The sequence below is a fragment of the Mesoplodon mirus genome, assembly GCF_964341445.2.
Source record: "Mesoplodon mirus genome assembly, chromosome: 9".
Classification (NCBI taxonomy): Eukaryota; Metazoa; Chordata; class Mammalia; order Artiodactyla; family Ziphiidae; genus Mesoplodon; species Mesoplodon mirus.
The window spans coordinates 103,119,831-103,144,248 of record NC_138985.1 but is presented as its reverse complement, the minus strand read 5'-3'; the positions used below and the strand labels follow the sequence as shown (position 1 = coordinate 103,144,248).

At 42.0% G+C, this 24,418-nt stretch overlaps 1 protein-coding gene across 4 annotated transcripts in view; it reads right to left on the bottom strand.

Moving 5' to 3' along the window:
* Nucleotides 1–4,460: 4,460 nt before the first annotated feature.
* The window catches only part of AGK (acylglycerol kinase), an 85,295-nt gene continuing 65,337 nt past the window's right edge, over nucleotides 4,461–24,418 (bottom strand). For all 4 annotated transcript variants that reach the window (XM_082633071.1, XM_082633072.1, XM_082633073.1 and 1 more), the window contains 7 exons: nucleotides 23,452–23,531; nucleotides 20,485–20,542; nucleotides 15,687–15,834; nucleotides 15,131–15,225; nucleotides 8,791–8,861; nucleotides 6,738–6,822; nucleotides 4,461–5,347 (listed from right to left, as the gene is read on the bottom strand). In XM_082633071.1, the coding sequence (XP_082489197.1) occupies nucleotides 5,210–5,347; nucleotides 6,738–6,822; nucleotides 8,791–8,861; nucleotides 15,131–15,225; nucleotides 15,687–15,834; nucleotides 20,485–20,542; nucleotides 23,452–23,531 (675 nt within the window). In that variant the 3' untranslated portion in view covers nucleotides 4,461–5,209. The remainder of the gene's footprint in view (nucleotides 5,348–6,737; nucleotides 6,823–8,790; nucleotides 8,862–15,130; nucleotides 15,226–15,686; nucleotides 15,835–20,484; nucleotides 20,543–23,451; nucleotides 23,532–24,418) is intronic.

Below are 24,418 nucleotides of genomic sequence, written 5' to 3'. Positions count from 1 at the left end.
TGAATTAAATATCCTTCCCCAATCATATGTTCCATTATTTCTATGGAAAAATTAGAATCACTAAAACACATACATGCGGGTAGCCAAGATTCTGTGCTGGTCTTTTGCACTCTATTATAGAATCAATATATGCCAGATTCTCTTGGCTTATGTAGACTGTATTTTCTTATACCACAGTACTCCCTCTCCCCTCCATGGGCAGTATGGAGTGGCTGCTCCTTAGACTGCATGTTTGGACCTGCCTGCTTTTTGTTGTTTTTGCAAAAGCACAGCTTTTAACACCACTCTGAAGAACACAGAGGTAAACAGGTAAGCATTATTTTATGGGCTTTTCAGTCATGGTCTCTTCATAGCTGTTTTATAATCCTTTAAGCATTGGTCTTCACTCTCCAAGGGGTTCGTGGGTGCCGGCATATGCACTGTCCTAAAACTGATTTACCTGAGGGTGAGCCAGCCAGTTCTCCTTTCCCTCTTCCCCCTTGTGCAATTTTCCTTCCTCTTTACAAAAAGAAAACCTTACGTTTCATCCGGCTTACTGTGATGCACTGCCCTCTGGAATATTAAAAAAACCTCAGGGGCACCAAGGTGATTATCGTGCCTAGCTACCAAATCCTCAGCAAGGTAGGTAAGTTTCTAGTTCTCTGTCTTCAACAAACTAAAGGAGCATCTAATCAAGCTGTTGATAGGTCACTGTGATTTTTGATATGCAACTCAAAAGAACTGCATGACATTGTTATAACAATTTTTTTCTATCCCATATGCTTATTTATGTATTTACATCTATAAGGTTAAGCCTTGTTTCATCTTAGCTGTAAATAACATGTGCTTTTGGGAGGAGACAAAATGGTGGAATAGAATGACGTGAGCTCACCTCTTCTTATGGAAACAGAATCACAACTAACTGCTGAACCATCGACCAAAAAAAACCCGCTGGAACCTACCAGAAAAGATACCCTATATCCAAAGACAAAGAAGAAGCCACAATGAGATGGTAGGAGGGGTGCAATTGTGATAAAATCAAACCCCGTACATGCCAGGTGGGCAACCCACAAACTGGAAAATAATTATACCACAGAAGTTCTCCCACAGGAGTGAAAGTTCTGAGCCCCATGTCAGGCTCCCCAGCCTGGGGGTCTGGCAACAGGAGGAGGAGCTCCCAGAGAAGCTGGCTTTGAAGGCCAGTGAGGTTTGATTGCAGGAATTCCACAGGACTGGAGGAAACAGAAACTCCACTCTTGGAAGGGCACACACAGGGTCTCACGTGCACCAGGATCCAGGGAAAAAGCGGAAACCTTGTAACTTACCTGCTAGTATTGGAGGGTCTCCTGCAGAGGCGGGAGGCAGCTGTGGCTCACTGTGGGGACAAGGACACTGGCGGCAGTAGTTCTGGAGAGTATTGATTGGCATGAGCCGTCTTGGAGGCCATCATTTTCTCAACAAGACCTCGCCCCACCCAACAGCCAGTGCTAGGATACCTCAGGCCAAACAACCAACAGGGTGGGAACGCAGCCCCACCCATCAGCAGGTAGGCTACTTAAAGTCCTGCTGAGAACACAGCTGCCCAATAAACACAACCCCTGACACAGGCTTGCCCACCAGAGGGACAAGACCCAGCTCCACCCACGAGTGGGCAGGCACCAGTCCCTTCCACCAGGAAGCCTGCACAAGCCTCTTACACAGCCTCAGCCACCAGGGGGCAGACCGCACAAGCAAGAACTACAACTCTGCAGCCTGCAGAATGGAAGCCGCAATCACAAAGTTAGGTAAAATGAGATGGCAGAGGAATATGTCCCAGATGAAGGAACAAGATAAAACCCCAGAAAAACAACTAAGAGATAGGCAATCCACCTGAAGAATTCAGAGTAATGATAGTAAAGATCTCAGAAAAGAATGGAGGCACAGATCAAGAAGGTACAAGAAATGTTTAACAAAGAGCTAAAAGATTAAAAGAACAAATAGAGATGAATACAATAACTGAAATGAAAAATACACTAGAAGGAATCAATAGAATAAATGAGGCAGAAGAACAAATAAGTGAACTGGAAGACAGAATGGTGGAAATCACTGCCATGGAACAAAACAAAGAGAAAAGTATGAAAAGAGGAAAATCCAGGAGACCTCTGGGACAACGTTAATAAACACACCAATATTCACATTATAAGGATCCCAGAAGGAGCAGAGAGAGAGAGAACCTAAGATAATATTTGAAGAGATAATAGCTGAAAACTTCCCTAGTATGGGAAAGGAAACAGTAACCCAAGTCCAGGAAGCACAGAGTCCCAGGCAGGATAAACCCAAGGAGGAACATGCTGAGACACATAGCAAATTGGCAAAAATTGAAGACAAGGAAAAAGCAACGTAAAATGTACAAGGGAATTCCCAAAAGGTTATCAGCTGGTTTCTCAGCAGAAACTCTGTAGGCCAGAAGGGAGTGGCACGATGTATTTAAAGTGATGAAAGGGAAGAACCTACAACCAAGAACACTCTACCCCACAAGGCTCTCATTCAGATTTGATGGAGAAATCAAAAGCTTTACAGACAAGCAAAAGCTAAGAGAATTCAGCACCACCAAATCAGCTTTGCAACAAATGCTAAAGGAACTCCTAGGCAGAAAAGGCCACAACTAGAAACAAAATTATGAATGGAAAAGCTCACCAGTAAAGGCAAACATACCCAGCAACTGTAAGAAGACAGCACAAATGCAGGATATTGGAAATACATTTGAAATTAAAAGACCAGCAATTTATAGCAGTCTATATATAAACAAGATTGTTTTATCAAAACCTCATGGTAACTGCAAACCAAAAATCTACAATAGATAACACACACAGAAAGGAAAAAGGAATCCAAACAACACTAAAAGTCATGAAATCACAAGAGAACAAGAGAGAAAGGAAAGACATAAACAAAATGAAAAGACAACCCACAGAATGGGAGAAAATATCTGCAAACGATGTGACTGATAAGGGATTAATCTCCAAACAGCTCATGTGACTCAATATCAAAAAAAACAACCCAATCAAAAAATGGGCAGAGGACCTAAATAGACATTTCTCCAAAGAAGACATACAGACACATGAAAAGATGCTTAACATCACTGATTATTAGAGAAATGCAAATCAAAACTACAATGAGGTATCACTTCACACCAGTCAGAATGGCCATCATTAAAAAATCTGCAGACAATAAATGCTGGAGAGGGTGTGGAGAAAAGGGAACCCTCTTGCACTGTTGGTGGGAATGTGAATTGGTACAGCCACTATGGAGAGCAGTATGGAGGGTCCTTAAGAAACTAAAAATAAAGTACCACATGATCCAGCAATCCCACTCCTGGGCATATATCTGGAGAAAAACATGGTTTGAAAGGATACATGCACCCCAGTGTTCACTGAAGTGCTGTTTACGGTAGCCAAGACATGAAAGCAACCTAAATGTACATTGACAGAGGAATGGATAAAGAAGATGTGGTACATATGTACAATGGAATGAATGAAATAATGCCATTTGCAGAAACATGGGTGGACCTGGAGATTATCATACTAAGTGATATAAGTCAGACAGAGAAAGACATATCATGTGATGGCACTTATATGCAGAATCTAAAAAAAAAAAGATACAAATGAACTTATTTACAAAACAGAGACAAAGAGAAGGAACTTACGGTTACTAGGGGGAAAGATTGGGAGTTTGGGATTGACATGTACACACTGCTATATTTAAAATAGATAACCAACAAGGACCTGCTTGTATAGCATAGGAAGCTCTGCTCAGTACTCTGTAATAAACTAATGGGAAAAGAATCTGAAAAAGACTAGATACATGTATATGTATAACTGGATCACTTCGCTGTACACCTGAAACAACATTAACTATACTCCAATACAAAATAAAAATTAATAAAAAACTTAAATAAACAACACAAAAACTGCTTTTTGATAAATGAACTCTAGGATAAAGAGCATTCTAATAAAATGTTGATTTTTAATTATCAAAAATTTATAATATCAATTGTATTTCAATAATTTATAACATTTATTATGTACTGAGTTAACGAAGAACTAAAAAAAGTTACTTCCACTTACATTTTTTGGTGGCAAGAAGATAGGTCCAATGGAAAGAAAATTTCAAGCATAAAAACATCATCATACCATTTGCTGAAAGTGGTTTGGAGATACACATACAAGGATAATCGACATTTTCAATGACAAAAAACTTATTTTTGTAAATGGAGGATGACTGTTAAATTGTTATGTATTTCAATTACAGTGAATATGTTTAAGACAGTAATGTAACAGTTTTATTTTAAAATATCAATATTTACATGACACCAGAAAGTCCATACTTTGGCAACTAACTTCCATGAAAAATTTTAGCTGTCAACTTAAAACTGAGGGGATACATGATTTTTCAAAATACTTTTAGGAAGTACATAAGCAGAATAGTGAGTGGATTGCTGCTTTACAAGACTGTGTCCTGTTCAGTTTGGGGGACACCTCTTGTGGTAGAACCACCTGGGGAAGGTGGACACCTTTTTAAAAATGCAGATTCCGGGGCTCCAGCCCCAGACTGAGTTACTAGATTTGGGTTGGGCCCCAAGTAAGTCAGTTTTCAACATGCACCCCAGGTGGTTCTCATGCAAACCAACATTTAAGAAGCACTACTTCAGGGGAAAAAACTAGTGTTTTACAGTATTTCAGCCATGGCTGAAGAGGGAAACACCTCAGGTATGTTTTGGATTAAGGAGAGAACTGAAAGACGCTACGAATTGGAGCTCACAAAGTAGCAGCACCCATGGAGGAGCCTGGGGAACGGGACGAGGCAGCGGAAGGCAGGCGCTTCCCTAGACTTCCCAGGGCAGCCACAGAGCCCAGCAGGACAGGAAGAGCCACTCAGCCCAGGATCCTGCTTCCCACTCAGGGGAGCTAACAAGGTCTAACCCATCTCCATCCATTGAGGGTGGGGATTTCCTGGAACTAGCCTGAGGAAAAGCAGTATTTAGAAGGGATGGACTGTCACAGCAGAGTCAAAGCATGCGCTGCTGGGAAGCTGGCTGCAAAGCTGGGAAGCACTAGAGAGGAGGGTGGAGGGTACTTGCCATGAACAGGCCCTTGGGGTCCTCTGACAGCGCTGCAGGCACGGGGAGGCCTTGGTTCCTTTTTGGTCCCAGGGTAGCCTAAAGTGCAGTCTTTGGCGCCCACTTGCAGCCCGCTCACTGGGCCGTGCTTTGCAGCAGCTGCTCCCTCTTCCGAGGGTCACAGAAGAACTGTAGTTTCCTGGGGAGCAGTTTCACCTCCACGGGCATCGCCTCGTATTCCTCGCTATCAATGCTGAAGGAGCCCCCTGTTCCCTGTGGAGAAGAGAATATTCACAACAGCTCATGCCCACGCTGGCTGGAATTCATCATCACTGCAGCACCGGAGCAGGTTGTTAGGGAAAAGAGCCTCCTCTCTGAGGACCTGGTCTAATGTTCTTTGAAAAGAGTATTTCGGTGCCTGTGTCAGATGCGGGGCTGGTTCTGGAAATAGCCCTATTCTACCACCATGAAAAAGGTTTCAGTGGCCTCTCTCTCCTTCCAGAGTATTTTGGGATTTGTGAAACAAGGTTATCATTTTCAGGTGCTTACTGTAAGACAGGGTCCTGTCACATCTTTAAGGAATTCATAGAACATAACATGTATGTCCTTCTCAGCCCTAATCTTTCTCAAATGAAAAGCGAGAAACAGCCAATTCTCTGAGGAAAGCCATTACAGCCACTTGATGATTCTCATGGTTCTTTAGGACTCGCTTAGCTTTATACCTAAGGTATAGCATCATTAATATTACAGATTCTATAAAAACCCTTCTGTAACTCATGCATTTAATTCAACATTTGCTGTGTTGAAACTATGGTGCCAGCCACTGTGGGGACACTTACCTTTTTGTAAGTTTTTTTCCACTTATAGGTTATTCTACTAAGCTTGGCATTTCCCAGTACAGAAAAATTTACTGCCATCCTGAAAACTGCTTCCAGATCCTTTTTAAAAAATGTGAAGCTAGGACTTCGTGGTGGCGCAGTAGTTAAGAATCTTCCTGCCAATGCAGGGGACAGGGGTTCAAGCCCTGGTCCGGGAAGATGCCACATGCCACGGAGCAACTAAGACCGTGTGCCACAGCTACTGAGCCTGTGCTCTAGAACCCATGAGCCACAACTACTGAGCCCACGTGCCACAACTACTGAAGCCCCTGCGCCTAGAGCCCATGCTCCGCAACAAGAGAAGCCACTGCAGTGAGAAGCCCGTGCACCACAACGAAGAGGAGCCCCCGCTCGCTGCAATTAGAGAAAGCCCTTGTGCAGCAACGAAGACCCAACGCAGCCAAAAATAAATAAATTTTTTTAAAAAAGTGAAGCCATAATCCACTATTAACATTTGCTAACTGGAGAACTTTGTGGGTATAGTAGCTATCTGCATAATTTACATTCAGAAAAATAAAAGCTCAGGAGACCTAAGGATCACTATACAGAACCTTGGCTTGACAACACCTGAAGTCTTCAGGAGCCCAACTCTAAACCCGTGACTCAGAAGGGGCTTCTGTCATCTTTTCAGGTCTCCCTTAATGTAACCCAGAGCCTGGCACAGTGCTCAGCACGTACAAGGTACCTAAAAAAGGGTCTGTTAATAGGAAGGAGGGGGAAGAAAACAGGAAGGAAGACAGACCAGGAAAGAACCACAAGCTCTGGGACAGCTCACCCCCGCTCACCTCAGGAAGAAGCAAAGTGCAGCGGCTGGCCTGAAGACACTCGGTGCCGTCAGCACGCACCTTGGGGTCTCTCACCTTTTTACTTCTGTTGGTACAGGAAAAAGCAAGCTTGGAAACCAGTGCTGGCAACTGCATTCGACTGCAAGAACATAGCAAGTTCTGCCTGTCTTTTGATGAGATGAAATAGATGAACTCATAATCTCTTGAACCATGGGGTTCTGTGAATAATTTTTCCCCCAGTGATTGTTGCTTAATGTTGAGATACGTTCTAGATTGAGGTTTATTTATTGCAGAGAACTGTGCTTGAAGTTAAGACTGTTTTTTCTTTGAATTGTTTTTTATTTTTAAATAGTTCCATGTATACCTAATTCTTGGGCTATTTAAAAATCTCAAATTTAAAAATTGGAATGAAATGAAGAAATTCTTTAGAAAAATACTAAACTTTTGATATTTGGTACTTCTTGTGAGTCTATTAAAGGAGAAAATTTTTTATTCTAATTTAAACTAGTTATTATATGAACAACCAATCTTAGTAGTTCTTGAATGATTCTCCATATTGATATAAACAGTCTACTTAGCATAGTGCATCTTTACTTTGACTACATGGCTTTAGAGTAAAATTATCAGCCTGTCCACACACGCACGTGTGCGCGCACATGCACACATACACACACACACACACACACTCCCCCCCTCGTGTATATACCCTTCAGCCAGTCAGTCAGGGTCAGTGGAAAAGGGGTAAAAGCTAATCTCAGAAAATTAGTCCATTCTTTCATCTATGAAACTTCATCCACTTTCTAAAGCAGCTTTACAATGTTCTTATCAGATACCCAGAGGAAACAGACATTACTTGATTTCACTTCCTGTAGAGACCAAAAGGAAGCCATGTTATTTCTGCTGCTGAAGATGACAGCAAGAATGCAGAACATAATGACTTCGTCTGATTTAAGCAGTATCACCGGTTTTTCTTCCTATTTTTGGAGGTCAGTGTTATGAAGGAGATTCACATACAGCTGGTCCCACTGGCCAGACGTTCAATTAAGACACTGTGTGGCTTCTGGACCCTTCCTAGGAGAAGAAAGAGTTTTCCCTTCTTCCTTTTACTACAGTTAAGTAAATCAAAGGCTGCAGAAGCAGCTATTCAGCAACTGAAGAATTGGTACCAAAGGCAAGAATAACACAAACTGGTGAAAGCCATTGTACTGCCGGTGCTGGTGCGGAGAATGAAGTAGCCACGGAGACCCGGCTGCTGCAGCAGAAATGTCTAATCCTTAGGTGGGCGCCAGAGGGAGCTCTGAGACAGCTCATAAAAAGCTGAGACGCTTCCCAGTTGGCATGGTAACTCACAGCCGCCTCAGATGCTTTGAAGGCTGGCAGAGGGCTGAGAGCGTTCTTAACCAACAAAATTCTGGCAGAGGTAGGGCTTAATAAATCAGACAGGACTTGGAAGTGTGTTTTGTAGTGGAAAAGGGAAAAAAGCCTGGAAAATGTCCAAGGTACTCAATACCTTTTCACCAATGCCCTGGGAAGAGGGCAAGGTGGGCTGACATGAATGGTAACTGATGCTGTGGAGTGCTTCACACTGAAAAAGAGTTTTCCCACACAGTCCCTTGTATGAGACTCAAAAACAATCCTGATAGAGGTGATTATATCACACCATTCTATACACAGGGAAGAGGATTCAGAGAAGGTAATGGATTTGTCCAAGTCATAAGGCCAGTGAGTGGCAAAATCAAGATTTGTACCCAGTAGTTCTGACCCTGAAGCCAAAATTCTGGGCATGATACCACGCTACACTGAATCCTGTCATTTCAGTCGAAAGACAAAGACACCTCCCATACTCTGATCTTCCCGAAATGAATGGGGAAGGCCAAAGTAGGAGAGGTACACTACACATGCCAACTCAAATGAAAAAAGGATGCTATGGTTCCCAAACCAGACAAGTCCTCGGTTGGACCTCTGTCTTGGAGTGCATGGGCACTCAGATTGGTGAAGTCTGAGAATACAAACTACTTAAAGCCTCACTGCCTACAAACCCCCGTCCACTTACCCTATAGTTATGAAGTCTCCTTTGCTGACCGTGTTGGGTTCCATGCAGATGTTCATAAAGTCTTCTTTGCTCTAAAAAGGTTAGGAAAACTAAAATGAATGCTCTCAATTTTGGCTAATGCAGCCTGTTGCCCTCCTTTAGCCTTAGAGGGTCGCGGTTGGAGCTGTGTACTATGGAGGGGACTTTACTTTCAAAGACTTTATCCTGAATATATCCTCAGTCCTTTTTTTTCTTTTTACATTAAGACCTTTATTGAAGTGGTATTTACATACCATAAAATTCACCTCTATTGCTTGCTTGTTTTTTTACTACATACATAAGCTAGGTAAAAACTCAGGTTTGGAGGGTTGTCAAGTTCTGTCACTCACTAATCATAGCTGTTATAGTCTCTAGGGTCCCCTCCCTGGCAGGCCAAACTTTCAGCCCCTCTCTCCCAGCAAGTCTCCACCCTCACTGTACGTCATCATCACGCCGCACTGGCTGGATCAGCTTCTTGATGTGGAGAGCCCCCAGGTATCTGTTTTTTTAAATGCTCTACATGCAAACTTGGTATTTGACCAGAGTTGAAGAGCAGCAATCCTTTTATGCCATGGCAATGTTTTTAAAACTCTACATTCCCAACCACAGAATGTTCTGGAAGAACTGAGCTACAAGGAAGTGGCTACAAAAACAGACTTGGTTCCTGTGCCACTCCCCACCCTCCCCCCGTCTCCCCACAATTTACCACCAGTTGGTGGCTAGGAGTACAAACCTGACCCTCTGTAACTCAATCCCAACACTTCTGTGTCTGCCTCAAATAGAGGTTTGTTTATTTTTGGACAGCTTCAAAATCTGTAGCCCCAGGATCACCCCCAGGCCTCTGAGAGCTGACAGCCTGTGCCTAAGATTAAAGGGCACTACCAAAGCGCAACTTGACATCCCAACTAGGAATTACAGAACACAGAGGGATACCTCTGCTCCAGGGTCACCTTGTGTTCAACGACTTCTTGTCACCTATGTACCATGAACTCTTCTAAGTGCTAGGGTTGTGTCAATTAATGAAAGAAACAAAACTTTCTGCCTACAAAGAACTTACATTCTACCAGAGAGAGTGGAAGGGATAAACAAAACACAACCATAATAAAATAAGAAACTTCATGTATATTAGAAGTATGTTAGAGTATATCCGTATAAAACTAGTAAACTGTGGACTGTGTATGTATATTAGAAGTATTATTAGAGTATGTTATAAAAATGAGATAAAAGGTGGTATTGGTGGCACTTTCAGTATACGTGCTACCGAAGCAAGCACGATTGGTGGCGTTTTTAAAGAGGGGTCCAGGTAGGCCTCACTGACAAGGTAACCTCTAAGCAGACACCTGAAGGAGGTGAGGGCATTGCGGAAATCCAGGGCAAACTCTGGCAAACATCACCTGGAGGGCCTGTTAAAACACAGGTCAGAGCTTATGGTTCAGTAGGTCGAGTGAGCCCCAAGAATCTTCATTTCTAACAAGGTCCCAAGCGATGCTACTGCTGCTGACCCAAGGCCCACACTTTGAGAACCACTGGTCTAGGGAAGCGCAGGCCACACGAAGGGCACTGCCAGGGCAGGGGCCTTAGGTGGGAGCAGGCCTGACGTGGGAAAGAACAGCGAGGAGGCCAGTATGGCTGGAGCAGAGTGAGAAAAGGGGACGAGGAGATGGAATCAGAGGGTTCAGGCACCGCAGCAGTAGGGCCTTGTGCACCCCCACGAGGAAGTTGGCTGTTAGGCTGAGTGAAGTGCGGAGCCACTGGAAGGTTCTAAGCAGAGAAATATGATTTGGCTTTTTTCAAATTAAGATCTCTCTGGCTACTGTGTTTAAAGGAGAAGAAAAGGGAAAAGAGCGGGGAGACCCCTTAGGAACATATTGTGATAATCGGGCTAAAAGACCATAGTGGCTTGGATCGGCTGGCAGCGGACGCTGTGAGACGCGCTGGCAATATTTAGAAGGTGAAGCCGCCAGGACATCCTCTGAGATTTGATGCGACGAGAAAGAGGAGCCAGATGTTTGGCCTGAACAATGAAAAGGGTGGAATTACAACCGACTGCGCTGCAGGAAGACGGAGGAGAAGGCAGGTTTCGGGGGTGGAAGGGCAGACCAGGAGCTCCGTTTGGGACATGCCAAGACCGAAAGGTATCTTAGACATGGAAGGGGATAAGTAGATATACGTGCAAGTCAAGGATTTGACTTTTGTTAAGAGTGCACGTGAGAAAACCAATGTGTTGTGCTACAATGACAGATTCAGTGAGAAAAAGCCTTATCTCCGTAGTGGCTGGAAAGGTCCTTGATAAAATTAAAGATCCACTCATGATAAAAACTCTGAGCAAACTAGGATGGGGGTGGAAGAGGACTTCCTTAATTTGATAAAGGGTATCTATAAAAAACCCCATCAAACTCAAGAATGAAGCAGTGAAGCCTTTGTCTCAATCAGGAATGAGACAGGGACGCCTGCCATCACTGCTTCTGTTCAGCACTGTACTGAGGCCCTAGCCTAGGCGATAAGACAAAAGATTAGAAGAAGGTTAAGTATTTGAAAGGAAAAAATCATATCAACTGCACTATTTGCAGCTGATATGACTGAATCTATAGAAAATCTAAAGGAATCCATAAACTTAATAAGATTGTTAGGTTGCTGACGCCGCATCAATATAAAAAATCGTTACTGTCCATCAACTAAATCAGTTAAAAATAACAATTTAAGAGATGCTGTTTACAACAGTATCAAAAATTAAGATAACTAGGAATCTACCCAGCAAGACAAAATCTTATAGAGAAAACTATAAAACTTCATTGAAAGACATTAAAAACCTAAATAAATGAAGATACACCATATGCATACAATAGAAGAGTCAATATTGTAGAAATGTCATTTCTCCTCAAATTGATCTACAGGTTCAACGTAATGCTGATCAATATTATAACAGATTTTTATGTGGAACTTAATAAACATTCTAAAGGATTTATAGAAGTCGAAGAGCCAAGAACAGCCAAGAGACTCTTTAAGAAGAAAAACATAGAGGGACTTACTATAAAACTATAATAATAAAGAGAAACAGTATTGCTACAAATATAGAAAAATAGAGCAAAAGAACAGACTAGAAACATCTCCATGTATACAGATACTTGACGTATGGCAGAGGTTTACTGCAGATCAGTGGGGTGTGGGGGGGAAGGACATTTCAATAAATGGTGCTTGGACAACTGGCTTTCTATATGGAAAGAATATAAAACTGGAGCCTTACCTCCATCATTCACAAAACTTAATTATAGATGGGAGTACCTCTTTTTTAAATAAATATGGAATCATTTGCTGCAAATCATGTTAACCTGGTTTTTCATTTAACAATATACAATGAACATCTTTCCATGTCAATAAATAGAGAACATTTTAAATACATGTACCAAAATGTATTTCTCATCAGTGGCCTGATTAGTTTGTTTCACATATTTTGCTATTATAAATACAGTGAACATAGCTCTACAAGAGATCCTAATTTTCAAGCATTCCACACCCCTCAGGCCTCTTTCAGACTCTGAATGGACCTTTTTTTTTTTAATGATAAATGAACATTTTTAGCTATTACATGGCAGCTTCATTGTCTGAATATTTTATTGCATTTGCTTTTATTTTTACAAAGAGGAGAGAAAAAAAATGAATGTGCTGCTGCTAGTGATAAGCAGCACAGGATCATACACTTTTATAATTGGCACAAAGATAAAAAGCTCTTGGCACTCTGAATGAGGCTAATCTCGAGCCACAATCACATACATACTCACTGAACGCAATCCATTCATTGGTATTCAGTCATCAGAGCAAAGAACAAGGTTAAAGAACATGAACAAAACACTGGAAGTACATATCATCAGAGATTGAGTATAAAGGAAATGTATAATTAGAAATCTTATCTTTAAGATTCCTCTTTTTAACAGTATTTTTTTTAACCTTAATGCATTCACTTTCACCAACATTTTCAGACTCTCTACGTTATGTATCATCTGATTATTTCTGAAGGATAAATTTCTAGAAATATGCTTAATAGGGCCAAGGGTATGCTTACATTTCAGATGCTTAATATATACTGCCAAAATGCCTTGGAGAAAGTGTTCCGATTTCTCTTTCCCTCAAGAAAACCTGACAGCCCATTTCTCTATCCACACCAACAGTGAACAAACACTAGCATGCTTTTTAATCGATGGCAATTCAATATTTAATATTTTAATTTGTATTCTTTGATACTGAGCACTTTTTCTGTTTCTTTACCTATGAAATTCAGACAGAAGTTATATCTACCTGATAGTGTAGTTATGAGGATTACATGAGCTGACACTGTGTAAAGTTCTTAGGACAGTGCTTATCATGTAGTAAATATAAGCGATTTTTTTCATGTTTATTTCCTTTGTGAATTTCTAATTATGCCCCCTGCTTTGCCCATTTCTTATTGATTATCCTAACAGTTAAGTATAAAGGAAAGCTATTAACTCCTGGTATATCACATCCTAATATTTTTCCCAATTTGTCATTAAACAAATTTTTTTAAAGGTTGATAAATTATAAAGGAAATCTAAAAATGAACGTCATTAAAATTTTTGTTTATAGTTTCTTTTTTATTAGAAGTAGACAAATGCATCAATATGATTTTTGGTTAGATGCCAGTCTTGAAAAGGCCTTGTCCTCCCAAGTTTATATTGATAATCACTTAAGATTTCACTCTAGTGTTTTGTTTTTTTGTTTTTTTGTTTTTAATGCGGTACGCGGGCCTCTCAGTGTTGTGGCCTCTCCCGTTGCGGAGCACAGGCTCCGGACGCACAGGCTCAGCGGCCATGGCTCACGGGCCCAGGTGCTCCGCGGCATGTGGGATCTTCCCGGACTGGGGCACGAACCCGTGTCCCCTGCATCGGCAGGCGGACTCTCAACCACTGCACCACCAGGGAAGCCCTCTAGTGTTTTTAATAGTTTTATTTTCTCACATTTAACCTTTTAATCCAACCAGAATCAGTTTAGAAGGTGAAAAGAGCTATGTGATCCAAATGTTATACAATGGACATGCATTACCTTTATAATTAAAAAGCAATCCAATACTCTGAATATTAATATTGGAATCAAACTTCTCACTACACTTGTCCCCCTCATTCATCTTACTACATTCATATGTTCAACTCCATGTGCCAGTTTTCAGACTGACCAGGTTAGTTGTGAACATACTACTTTGATTCACATAAAAGCTGAACATAATATTAGTCCACGGTTAAGGATAGCTTTCCTACTGGCATTCTCATTAACATAAACTACTAAAGTTGTCTCTAGACCAGGGGTCAGTAAACCCTTACTGTGAATGGCCAGATCGTAAATGTTTTAGGCTTTTGGGCCATTCAGTCTCTGTCATAACAACTCAGCTCTGCCACTGCCACAAACATGGATATGGATGAATATGGCTATGTTCCAATAAAACTTTACTTGTGGATGTTGAAACTTGAATTTGGTATACTTTTACCTATCACAAAATATAATCCTCCTTTTGACTTTATTCCAACCATTTAAAAATGTAAAATCAATTCTCAGCTTGCAGGCTATAGTAAAATAGGTGGCAGACCAGTTTGCTAACCTCTGCTTTATTTCAAAAAAATTTTAGCGTATTATCTATATCAGCACTATCCAGGAGAGCTTTTTGCACTATGGAAATATTTTATATTTGCGCTTTTTAATATGGTAGCTACTAGCCACATATGGCTATTGAGCACTTCTCATGTGGTACAAGTAATAAGTTTTAAATTTTATTTGTATTAATTTAAATTTAAGCAGCTACATGTGACTAGTGGCTACCATACTGGTCAGTGCATGTCAATAGATTGGACTCAATATGTAAAACAGAGATGTTTGTGTGTATACATATATAGATCTCTATAAATGTAGATGTACATATAGTTTTCTCTCCTGGAGACCTAAATCTACATATTTAATATAGTCACAAAAATAATGGATATTTACTCAAGTAAAGTTCCACAAATTTTTATTTCTGTGACAAATGGGATTAGGCTAACTCCACTTCTAAAGGCCTTTTGCCCTCAGTTCTCTCAGGCAGAAGCCTTGGCAACAGACACTTGATCAGAGCCCCTTAAGCTTTTAGGCACTTCACTCGCTGCTTCTTCTCATTGCTATTATTCCTCAAAGGCACCCCACATCCTCCTGTTCCTGACCCTTCCACTCTCTATCCCCACAGGGTAAAAATAAAAATACCAAGTTAGTGGAAGAGCACGTAGCCTTTGTCACTTTTTCCCAAATGCTTTTCTACTTTAAAAAAAAAAAAAAAAAGCACACTTACTGCCAGGTCAAGCTGACTGTTCCGGGTCGTGATGGACAGTTCAAGGGTGGACAGCTGCACTTCTTTCCAGACCTCTGGGCTCACCTCTTGGGGGGCTGTGTGAATGCATTCGATACAGGTCAACGTCTCCCATGAACATCTCAGCACCACCACCACGGCCAGCTACTCGTGGTTCAGATGGCCTCCCAAGCCCGTCTGCTGACCCACCCCCCCACCCCACTTAGTTTTCTTTATCTCATACTTTTGATACACAGGTCAAAGGGCCAGGCTCAAAATGGAATCTCTATGCCTGAGACATCCCTATAAAAGTAGCCACAATAACATAAAGGTTGGTGACAGAAAGGGAGTCCCTGGGAGTCACAAGTGACACAGGCTGTTCCCATTCATGGGACACTGCTGCTGCCGTTTGGGGCCTGCACTGTGCACACAGAGGGGAGTTCAGTGATGCTGGAAAGGCTTCCCCCGCTCTAGAAGAGTCGAACCCTGAGGTGGGGTCCGCTTCAGGCAGGCCTGAGCTGACCAGGGCTTTCCAGTCGTCAGTCCCCATGCTGCTCACCGTCTTGCGACTGTACCCAGTAGGATGCGAGCCTCCGTAATATCCTCCTGTACAAAGAGGGCCGTGGAGGGGTCTCTTCTGCACCACTGGGAGGTCGCTCTGTAGGTCCCGTGTATGAGAGAGAGGCTTGATGAGTCTGAGGCCACTCCTTTCAATGTGAAGAGACAAAAACCTTTATCATGCAACACGATTCCAAACTCTTGGGGTTTCTCTCTACAAAGGATAGTATTCCACCCATATCTGCTTGAAAGCTAACTAGTAATCTCCTCTCGTGGGATGAAATTATCTCTAATTTGGAGTGTGGAGTCCTCAAGCTTTCTTTTCCTATTGAAGGCCTATAGGAACCCAGTGACTGCGGCCTCCACTGCTCTCCAACACAGAGCAGAGAGGAGATCAACGTGGACCGGCAACCAACCACTGCTTATACTTGTCCAGGAAAACCTCAGTATGTACAAGCATAGTGTCAACCGGTACTTTGACTTAGAGATGGTGAGACAAACATGAAATCCAGTTGTATCACATACCTTCTTCACTTCTGTTATCATATTCCACTCAGAGACCAGACTGATTTAGTCCAGCCTCGAAATCCAGGCCAAGGCCTCTCATTCCTGCTTCAAAGGCCATCATTCCCAACTCCAGATTTGTCTTCTTCCTGGCACCGAGTCCAGTGCCATCCTGGGTCCCATCAGTGTCCCCAGGGATGATGAAAACAACACCCTAGCCTCTCAGCCCTTGATGTCACCTCTAATCTACCACAGCCACCGATTTCCATGGCCACGTCCCGGTCCTTATCGGTACCCGTACCCGGAACTACTCCATCTTAGAAATCTAAAGCCCTGATATCCTATCATCTAATCACTTCCCATATTCTTCTGGTTGATTCTTTTGTGCCCAATGGCTCTTAGGGTGAACTACTCCCTTGTTCTCAAGTTTCCGTGGGGTGAATTACAAAAGAGTAACAATTCCAGCTTCTCTCACTCCATCTCTTACTCCTTCCCAAGTCCAGAAAGATCCAACCCCTTCTCTTCTCACTCTGCAAGTGGCCGTCCTGGGGACTCACGCATCCACTGCTTCCTCACGCAGTGAGCTTACTTAGCAGTCTCTGCCCCGAAGGAGATGTTTTAAGTGGATAAATTCAATTTGGAGTATTAGGAAATCAGATTGTGACCACGTATCCAAGCTGTGTCCTTCACTCCTGCTGACATTTATAAAGCTGGTATGTTAATTTCCATCTGCTTTGTTCCTACATTTGGTTAGTCAGAGGAGGAAGAGAGGGGTGTGATTTGGGGGCCCGTGGAGACCCTAACCACACCAAGCTCTCAGTCGCACTGAGAATCTCAGCCCCTGACCACGCCATTTGTCCTCAGGCCAACCAGATGAACAGTGGGTTACTTTACATCACTCTCTTTTCCCATTGCTTTTGGCCCTTGTGTCTTCTTTCTTCCATAATGTTTGCCCTGAAAAGCCCCTATTCTTGATCGATCTGTCACTAGGTGTCTGTCTGTACTTCTACATTGTGTTTCAATATTATTAGAAGGGGAAATAAAACACTCCTGCTGAGTACTGACACGGGGAAAACAATCACCCAAACGAGCATATCCATGTCAACAAATTCTTGGTCTAAGGTTGTCCATGCCACTTGATAATCCTTCTAAACCTATTTTCATCTTTCTTCAAAACTCCCCATACTACCATCAACGTCACCATCACCATCACCGCCACCACCACCGCCATCACCACCTCGCTTTCAAAAGATCACTTGCTTCCTGCACTTCAGTGAGAATGTCAAGACATCAGTGAGAACCGCCTTACCTGTTTATAAATATGTCTTCATCTGTACCTCTTCTTTATTTCTCTCCTGTCTCAAGGAAAAAGGCATCCCTCCCCCATCCAAGGCTAGTCCAGGACTTTGGATCCCACTCCCTTCCACGTGCTCATGGAACTAGCTGAGCCAGTCATGCTTTTTGTGTCCTTTCTCTCTTCTCCTCCCATTCTTTTTCCCTCTGCTTCAGGAAATAAAGACAGATATCTCTCCAATTAAAAAAAAACAGAACACTCCAGTGGCCCCATGTTTCTCATTAGCTTTTGTCTTTTTATGTCCTTCTTTTCAGAGTCGAGGTCCTTGAGGGAGTGGCTCTGCTGCCTCTACATTTTGCTCCCATTTACCCCTGAACTTTCTTCAGTGCAGCTACAGCTCTTCCACCCACAGGCTGCCGAACCTTCAGCTCTTCCACCCACAGGCTACCGAACCTCACTTTCCTGCCTCTATTTAGACTCTGCCGTTGCTTCTTGAAATCTCATTCTCTTCTTGAAATTCTCTCTTCCATCGGCTTCTATGTTGGTACTTCCTCCTGGAGTCTGTCTTAGCGGTTCCCAGGCATCGTCTCTGGCTCTTTAACTGAAAGCTATTCCTGGCCATCTATTCTCTATAGTAACTTCATTAAATCCATAGCTCAATGCCACTCATACACTTATGACATTTACACCTATTTTTTTTAGCCCAGATCTCTCTGAATTCCAGACCGAAGTCACGACTGTATCGCCACTTGTCTGCACCACCGGTATGTTAAACTCAGTATGTGCCAAACTGAAAATTTCATCTTTCTTCACAAACTTGATTCTACTCTAATATTATCAGCATTAAGGGAAAACTCTAGCTACCAAACTCTAGTCCCTCAAACCAGAAATCTGGGAAGACTACACGCTCTTTCCAGTTTTTGAGGGCTGTACCTCTTTAATCCATCCTCTGTGGTCAATACTCACTGTAACCACCTTATCACCTCTCAACTGGATGATGTTAACAATCTTCTACCTGATGCCTTTGCCTTTAACTACCCACGTCCAACCTCTGGTCCACACTGTTGCCAAACAATTTTTCTAGAGTGAAAATCTGCTCTTGCCACTCCCCTGCTTAAGACTCAATAACCCTGTCGTGCTTTAGTGATAAATGTCAGATCCCACACCAAAACCTGCCATAAGCGGTCCTGACCCAACCCTCAAAGTCCCCTTCCCGCCATGCTACTGCATTGGCCATAATTAAAGACTGTGTTACACCACTGTGACTTCACTCATCCTCACCGCTCCACTTGGAATGCCATTTATCTAGTCCTGTATGTATTTCAAAATCTGGCAGAATGCCATTTATCTAGTACTGTATGTATTTCAAAATCTGGCAAAAGTGTCACCTTCCCTGGGCTGACTTTACCAACCTTCAGTCAGAGGTAAATGCCCCTCCTCTCTGCTTCCATCTTATTCTCTCCATATTTCTCTCTTAGCACTTGCCAAACTGCTGATTTACTTGGACCTCACCCCCAGCACTTGAATACTTCTGGAGGGCAGGAAACCTGTCTTATTTGACTTTGCATTCCAAATATATAGCAGGACTTGCCACACAACAGGTATGCAGTAATTGTTTGCTGAAGAAATGATGGAAACAGTTTGCATGCTCCCAGATTCTACAACTTAAATATGTAGTTACTCTATTTCTTCCTGAATGCAATCCCTACTCCACCAATGTAATTATCCCCTCAAGCAACAGCAGTAATGCATTTTACTCACACAATTTGCCTTAGGTATAGAAAGTCCTTGGCGCCCCAAGTTCATTTTAATAATCATGTAGACTGGTTACCCCTAGTACTTTAATGGTTTTGTTATCCATCTGGAATTTATTTAGAAGGTAATGGGAGCTATGTTTTCCAAACATTTTGCAATGGACATATATTATTTTGTAATTCGAAAAACACTCGATACTCTGAATGTTAACATTAAAACCAAACTTTTCACTACATTCAAACTTCACCTGCCAATTTTCAGATTGGTCGAATTATAAATATACTACCTTGATTTGCGTAAAAGCTGAACACAGTATATAGTACACAGATTAAGTATGACTTTTCTATTAGCATTTTCATTAATATACATTGTTGAGCTTTTCTCTATGCCAGTATTTTTCATTGCCTAGTCTACAGCAGCATGGCCTGGTAGAACTTTCTCTGATGATGACAACTGTCTCTATACCTGTGCTGTCCAATACAGCAACCACTACCCACATCTGGCTAGTTTGAAAAAGCATAGTTTGAAGCACAAAGCATAGTTTGAAACCTCCTATATTATACACAAGCCTATATGATTAGATACAAAACTTCAATTCATTTCCAGATGCTAATATAGGCACACTTGCAAATAGTTAATGAGATACAGGTTACTGTGTTCAAAGTTTGTCTGGTTAGAGTGAGTGAATGAATAGACAAAGGGAAGTAAAATACTAAAATGAAATTAAATATGGGCTTGGTAATGGAGAGGATAAGTTGGTAGATGAGAGGAATCACAACAGGAATGCTTTCTGCATTTGTATATAAGTAAATATGCCCCGTTTTAGTGTTAGAGCACGCTATATACATCTGTAGCAAGAAATTTATTACTTGAGAATGGACTTGAGGATATGGGGAGAGGGAAGGGTAAGCTGTGACAAAGTGAGAGAGTGGCATGGACATATATACACTACCAAACGTAAAATAGATAGCTAGTGGGAAGCAGCCACATAGCACAGGGAGATCAGCTCGGTGCTTTGTGACCACCTAGAGGGTGGGATAGGGAGGGTGGGAGGGAGGGAGACACAAGAGAGAGGGGATATGGGAACAGATGTATATGTATAACTGATTCACTTTGTTACAAAGCAGAAACTAATAAATAAATAAATAAATAAATAAAAGAAATTTATAAAAGTTCCAAATACACACATCACAGAGGAACAACAAAATACCAGAGGTCAAGCTTCTACATTGTAAACTGTATTTACCTTAACAGTGCTGAAAAAGTGGGCTACTTTGGTTTTTAGAGGCCCAAGATACCAGTACCTGAGAAAGACCAAGATAAAAATGTAATTAGGATATTAAAAGAACTATCAATGTGCTAGATACCATTCATGACAGATAATACATTAGAATTACACCTTTACCATGAGTGTCTGCTCTGGAGGCTTGGAGACTGTGGTTTAGCATTAAAAAAAGTACTGCAGTAAGTTTTTAATCTGCATTTGAATACCATGTCAAACCGTACATAATTAGTTATACAGCAGCTAGATCCTTGCAATCTACAAGGGATATACAATCAGAGTCTCCTTGAATCTCTAAATGCACAGGTATCACCGTAATATATACCTTCCACCATGGAATACAGTTGAGTATACATTCCAAATGAGTGGGGAGTGATAAAGCCACAATGAGATGCAGTTGCTGGGTGCTGATGTATTACTCATGAGCTAAATGGCTGCATTCTGTACACCGTGTTCTCTCTCACACACAAACATACAATTAAAATCTGTAAATCAGCATAATTTCACATTACTCGTGTTATGCAGCTTGAAAATGGCAAATGTGAAATCTGGGAATGAAGAGGGTCTACTTCTTATTGCTAAATACCTAAAAGCTACTGAAGAGAAAGAGATGCCTAGTTGGAATTAGAAAAGTGGCATAAAGTAGATTTCTCTCTTAAAACTTATCTCTGTCACCTACCAGCCCACCTTAACTGCTCCCTATTTGTTTTGGATCAATATGTATTTATTTAGCACTTACTATGTATATGGAGGAAACGAAGCAATAGAAAGAATATAAAATTCCTGCCTTTGAGGGCTCCTAATTTGAGAAAATAAGGCCCCCCAAAGTAATAGAAAACAACAAATAAATAAACATATTTATATGACATGGTATAAACTGATCACTATTCATTGGTAAGGAAAGTCAAGAAGGCACAAGAAATCATTAAGGGCCTAAAATCACTGAAGCAGCCACACTTGCATAATGAATGACACAAGAACAAAGTAAGGGCCTGAGACCTAGAAACATGGGTTGGATTTAGATACATAAAAGAGGGAAGAAAACCATTCTAGGCAGAAGGAGTAGTAAAAGTACGGGAAATGCTGAGAGTAACAGCCAGAGCAAAAGCTTTATTTAAAGCAAAGATACACAACTCTGTAATTAGGGGTGCTGATGGATTAAGTTGGGCCTTGAATGCCCAAATAAGGAGTTTAGCTATCCAGCAAGCAATGCGGAACCACTCTAACCATTACCCAGGTTAAGTACCGCGATGCTATTAATGAGGGCTTTGACCATCTAAGTTTTTTGTTTTTGTTATTTTGTTTCAAAGGTTACTCAATGATTTGCTTCTTTTCCCAGTTAGCCAGACAGAAACATATCCCATCCAAGGCAGTTTATTTCTAAACTGCCTGCAGTTGTCTCCATCTGTATCAATAGCAAGTTCTGACACTGCGCTTGCGGTCTTCCTGAGGCCAGCTAGGAATTGGTTTCTCGCATCCCGATTGTTTCTCTCATGACACACAGAGCGACTCAGTGCATGGTCCTAGTCCAGGTATAACAACAACCAGAATTTTAAAATTCACTGCTCAGAAATCAAACAGAGTATGGGCCCGCGTGTGATATTCCTCAAGGGCTGACCTATGCTTGTGCTCAATACATTTAGAAAGCAATTTGCTCTCATCAGACTTTCTCAGGGGAAACTAAGCAATTCCTCTTGGTAAATTGCTGGCATTTGAGATTACAGATCAGACACAAAGATAACTGGAATCAAGATAACCACGGCATACTTGCAAATAAAAGCTGTGAAATATTAAAGAACACAGTGTATGATATAACATAGTGATATCTCTCTTTTGACAGTCCACTGTCAGGAACTTCATTAGCAGGAATAACCAGAAACAAATGAGAGAAATTTCTGTAGGCACCTCCCTGGCAGTCCAGTGGTTAAAAGACTTCGCCTTCCAATGCAGGGGGTGCGGGTTCGATCCCTGGTCGGGGAGCTAAGATCCCACAGGCCACACGGCCAAAAAAAACATAAAACAGGAGCAATATTATAACAAAAATTCAATAAAGTTAAAAATGGTCCACATCAAAAAAAAAAAAAGAAATTTCTGCAAAGAAAATGAGCAGGAATGCCTACAATGTGAAAGAGGGGTTTCTTGATAAAAGCTGTGTGTGAGATCAATCATAATTCACTCAAACCATACTAAAATTGTAAGCCCGTTTTCAAGAAGAGGTAAAGAAAAACTAACACGCCCACCAGCGAGGAGGGCACCTCACGCCGCGTCTGCTCAGCCCCACCTCAGGAAGCCCTGCCCAAGCGGCCTCTCCATGCAACAGAATAGGACACACTCTCTTTCCGAGCCAGGAGCCTATTCTACACGATGAATTCTCCAAAAATAAGCCCGTTCACATGAAAAGCCAGCGGCGGCCCTCTAATCACCTCCTCCACAGGCCTGTTTCTTCCATCTCCCAACATAGCCAGGCATCTGCCTTTCTTCCTCCTCTGAAAGAGGCGGCCTGGGGTCTGTGGATCTGCTAGGCTTTCAGAAAGAACACCTCTTGCTGGGGGGTCTTCCAACCAGGGTTGTGAAAGCTCCACGAGGCTGTGGCCCCAGCGATGCCTCTGACTTCGTACCCAGCTAAGGAGGCCGCGGGAGGAGAGGCCATCCAGTGCCCCTCCGGGCTAGTGTGGCCTCACCCACGCTCAAGCACAACGTCTAGAAAGAGAGATGCACGCTGCTCCTCTTGAGCTTCCGCCAAGCTAGCGTGGAGGAAACCGGAACTCTCCGCCGCCTCTCTGCACGTAAGAACTTAAACCTCTACCTCTGCTATTCACACATAATTCAACCGCACTAACTCCTAGATCACTACATATTGAAACCGCAAAGACAGGGAGAGAATAAGAAGGTGTCTTAAAATCACCACCCGTTAATACAGTGCCCCTTTACTTGCTAACTGAGACGCCAGCATCTCGGAAGGATCCCCATCGGAGGCCAGTCAGTGCAAACACAGGCTGTTCCTTTTCACCCTGGAAGTTAAACACATTTAAGTTAAATTAATGACGACAATAACTTGGAACTCTCTACAGGTAAGTAACCAGCAAACGTTCATGGCCTATGTTTCATCAAACCAAAATTCTAAAAGGGATGTTCCAAATTTAAGAAATTAATTCTGTGAGTGCTCAGTAAAAGTACTTAAATAAACTGTCCTGTAAAATGAAGCTAACTTTTATGTATTAGGCCTCACGAATCCGCTGGCAAGAAAACATAGTATCATACTTCAGACTGTAATCATTATGCTGATTCTTGGACCAATTAGTCAGGTCAGCCAGAATTTCTTCTCCCTCTTATACTTGTCCAAGGCAAAGATAATTTAAGCCTGCGCTCTCTGTGGAGGGCCAAGAGCTATCAAGGAAGATCAGCGTCCTGGTATGTACTCCAGAATGTTTCACTTGGATATCTGAAAATACAGCCAGATATTGTTCATAACAGATCAGGATGAAAAGTGATTTGGATTTAGTCCAGTGCTTTATGGCCAAATACTGCATATTATAATCAGCAAGCTTCTAATAAGTCAGTGAGTTTATTTAGCAATATATAGAAAACACACAATTGAGCCACTGCCTTCAAGAGTTTATACTTCATGATGGGCTTTCCTATATGAAAATATATACACCAGGATTCTGAAAGGGACTTTCCTGGTAGCTCAGAATTGTAGCTAAAGCCCAAGGGTACCCACATTCTAAAGAGAGCTGCCAAATGCCAGACGCAACTCCACAGAATTTGCTAAACAGGCACAGAACCAGCTCGGTTTCCACCATGCCATCATTAGAACCAGCGTAAGCAGAAGATTAGGAACTGGAGGAGAATCCTTGGTACTGTAAGTTGTTGGCCTAGAGAAAGTGTCTAAGTCTTC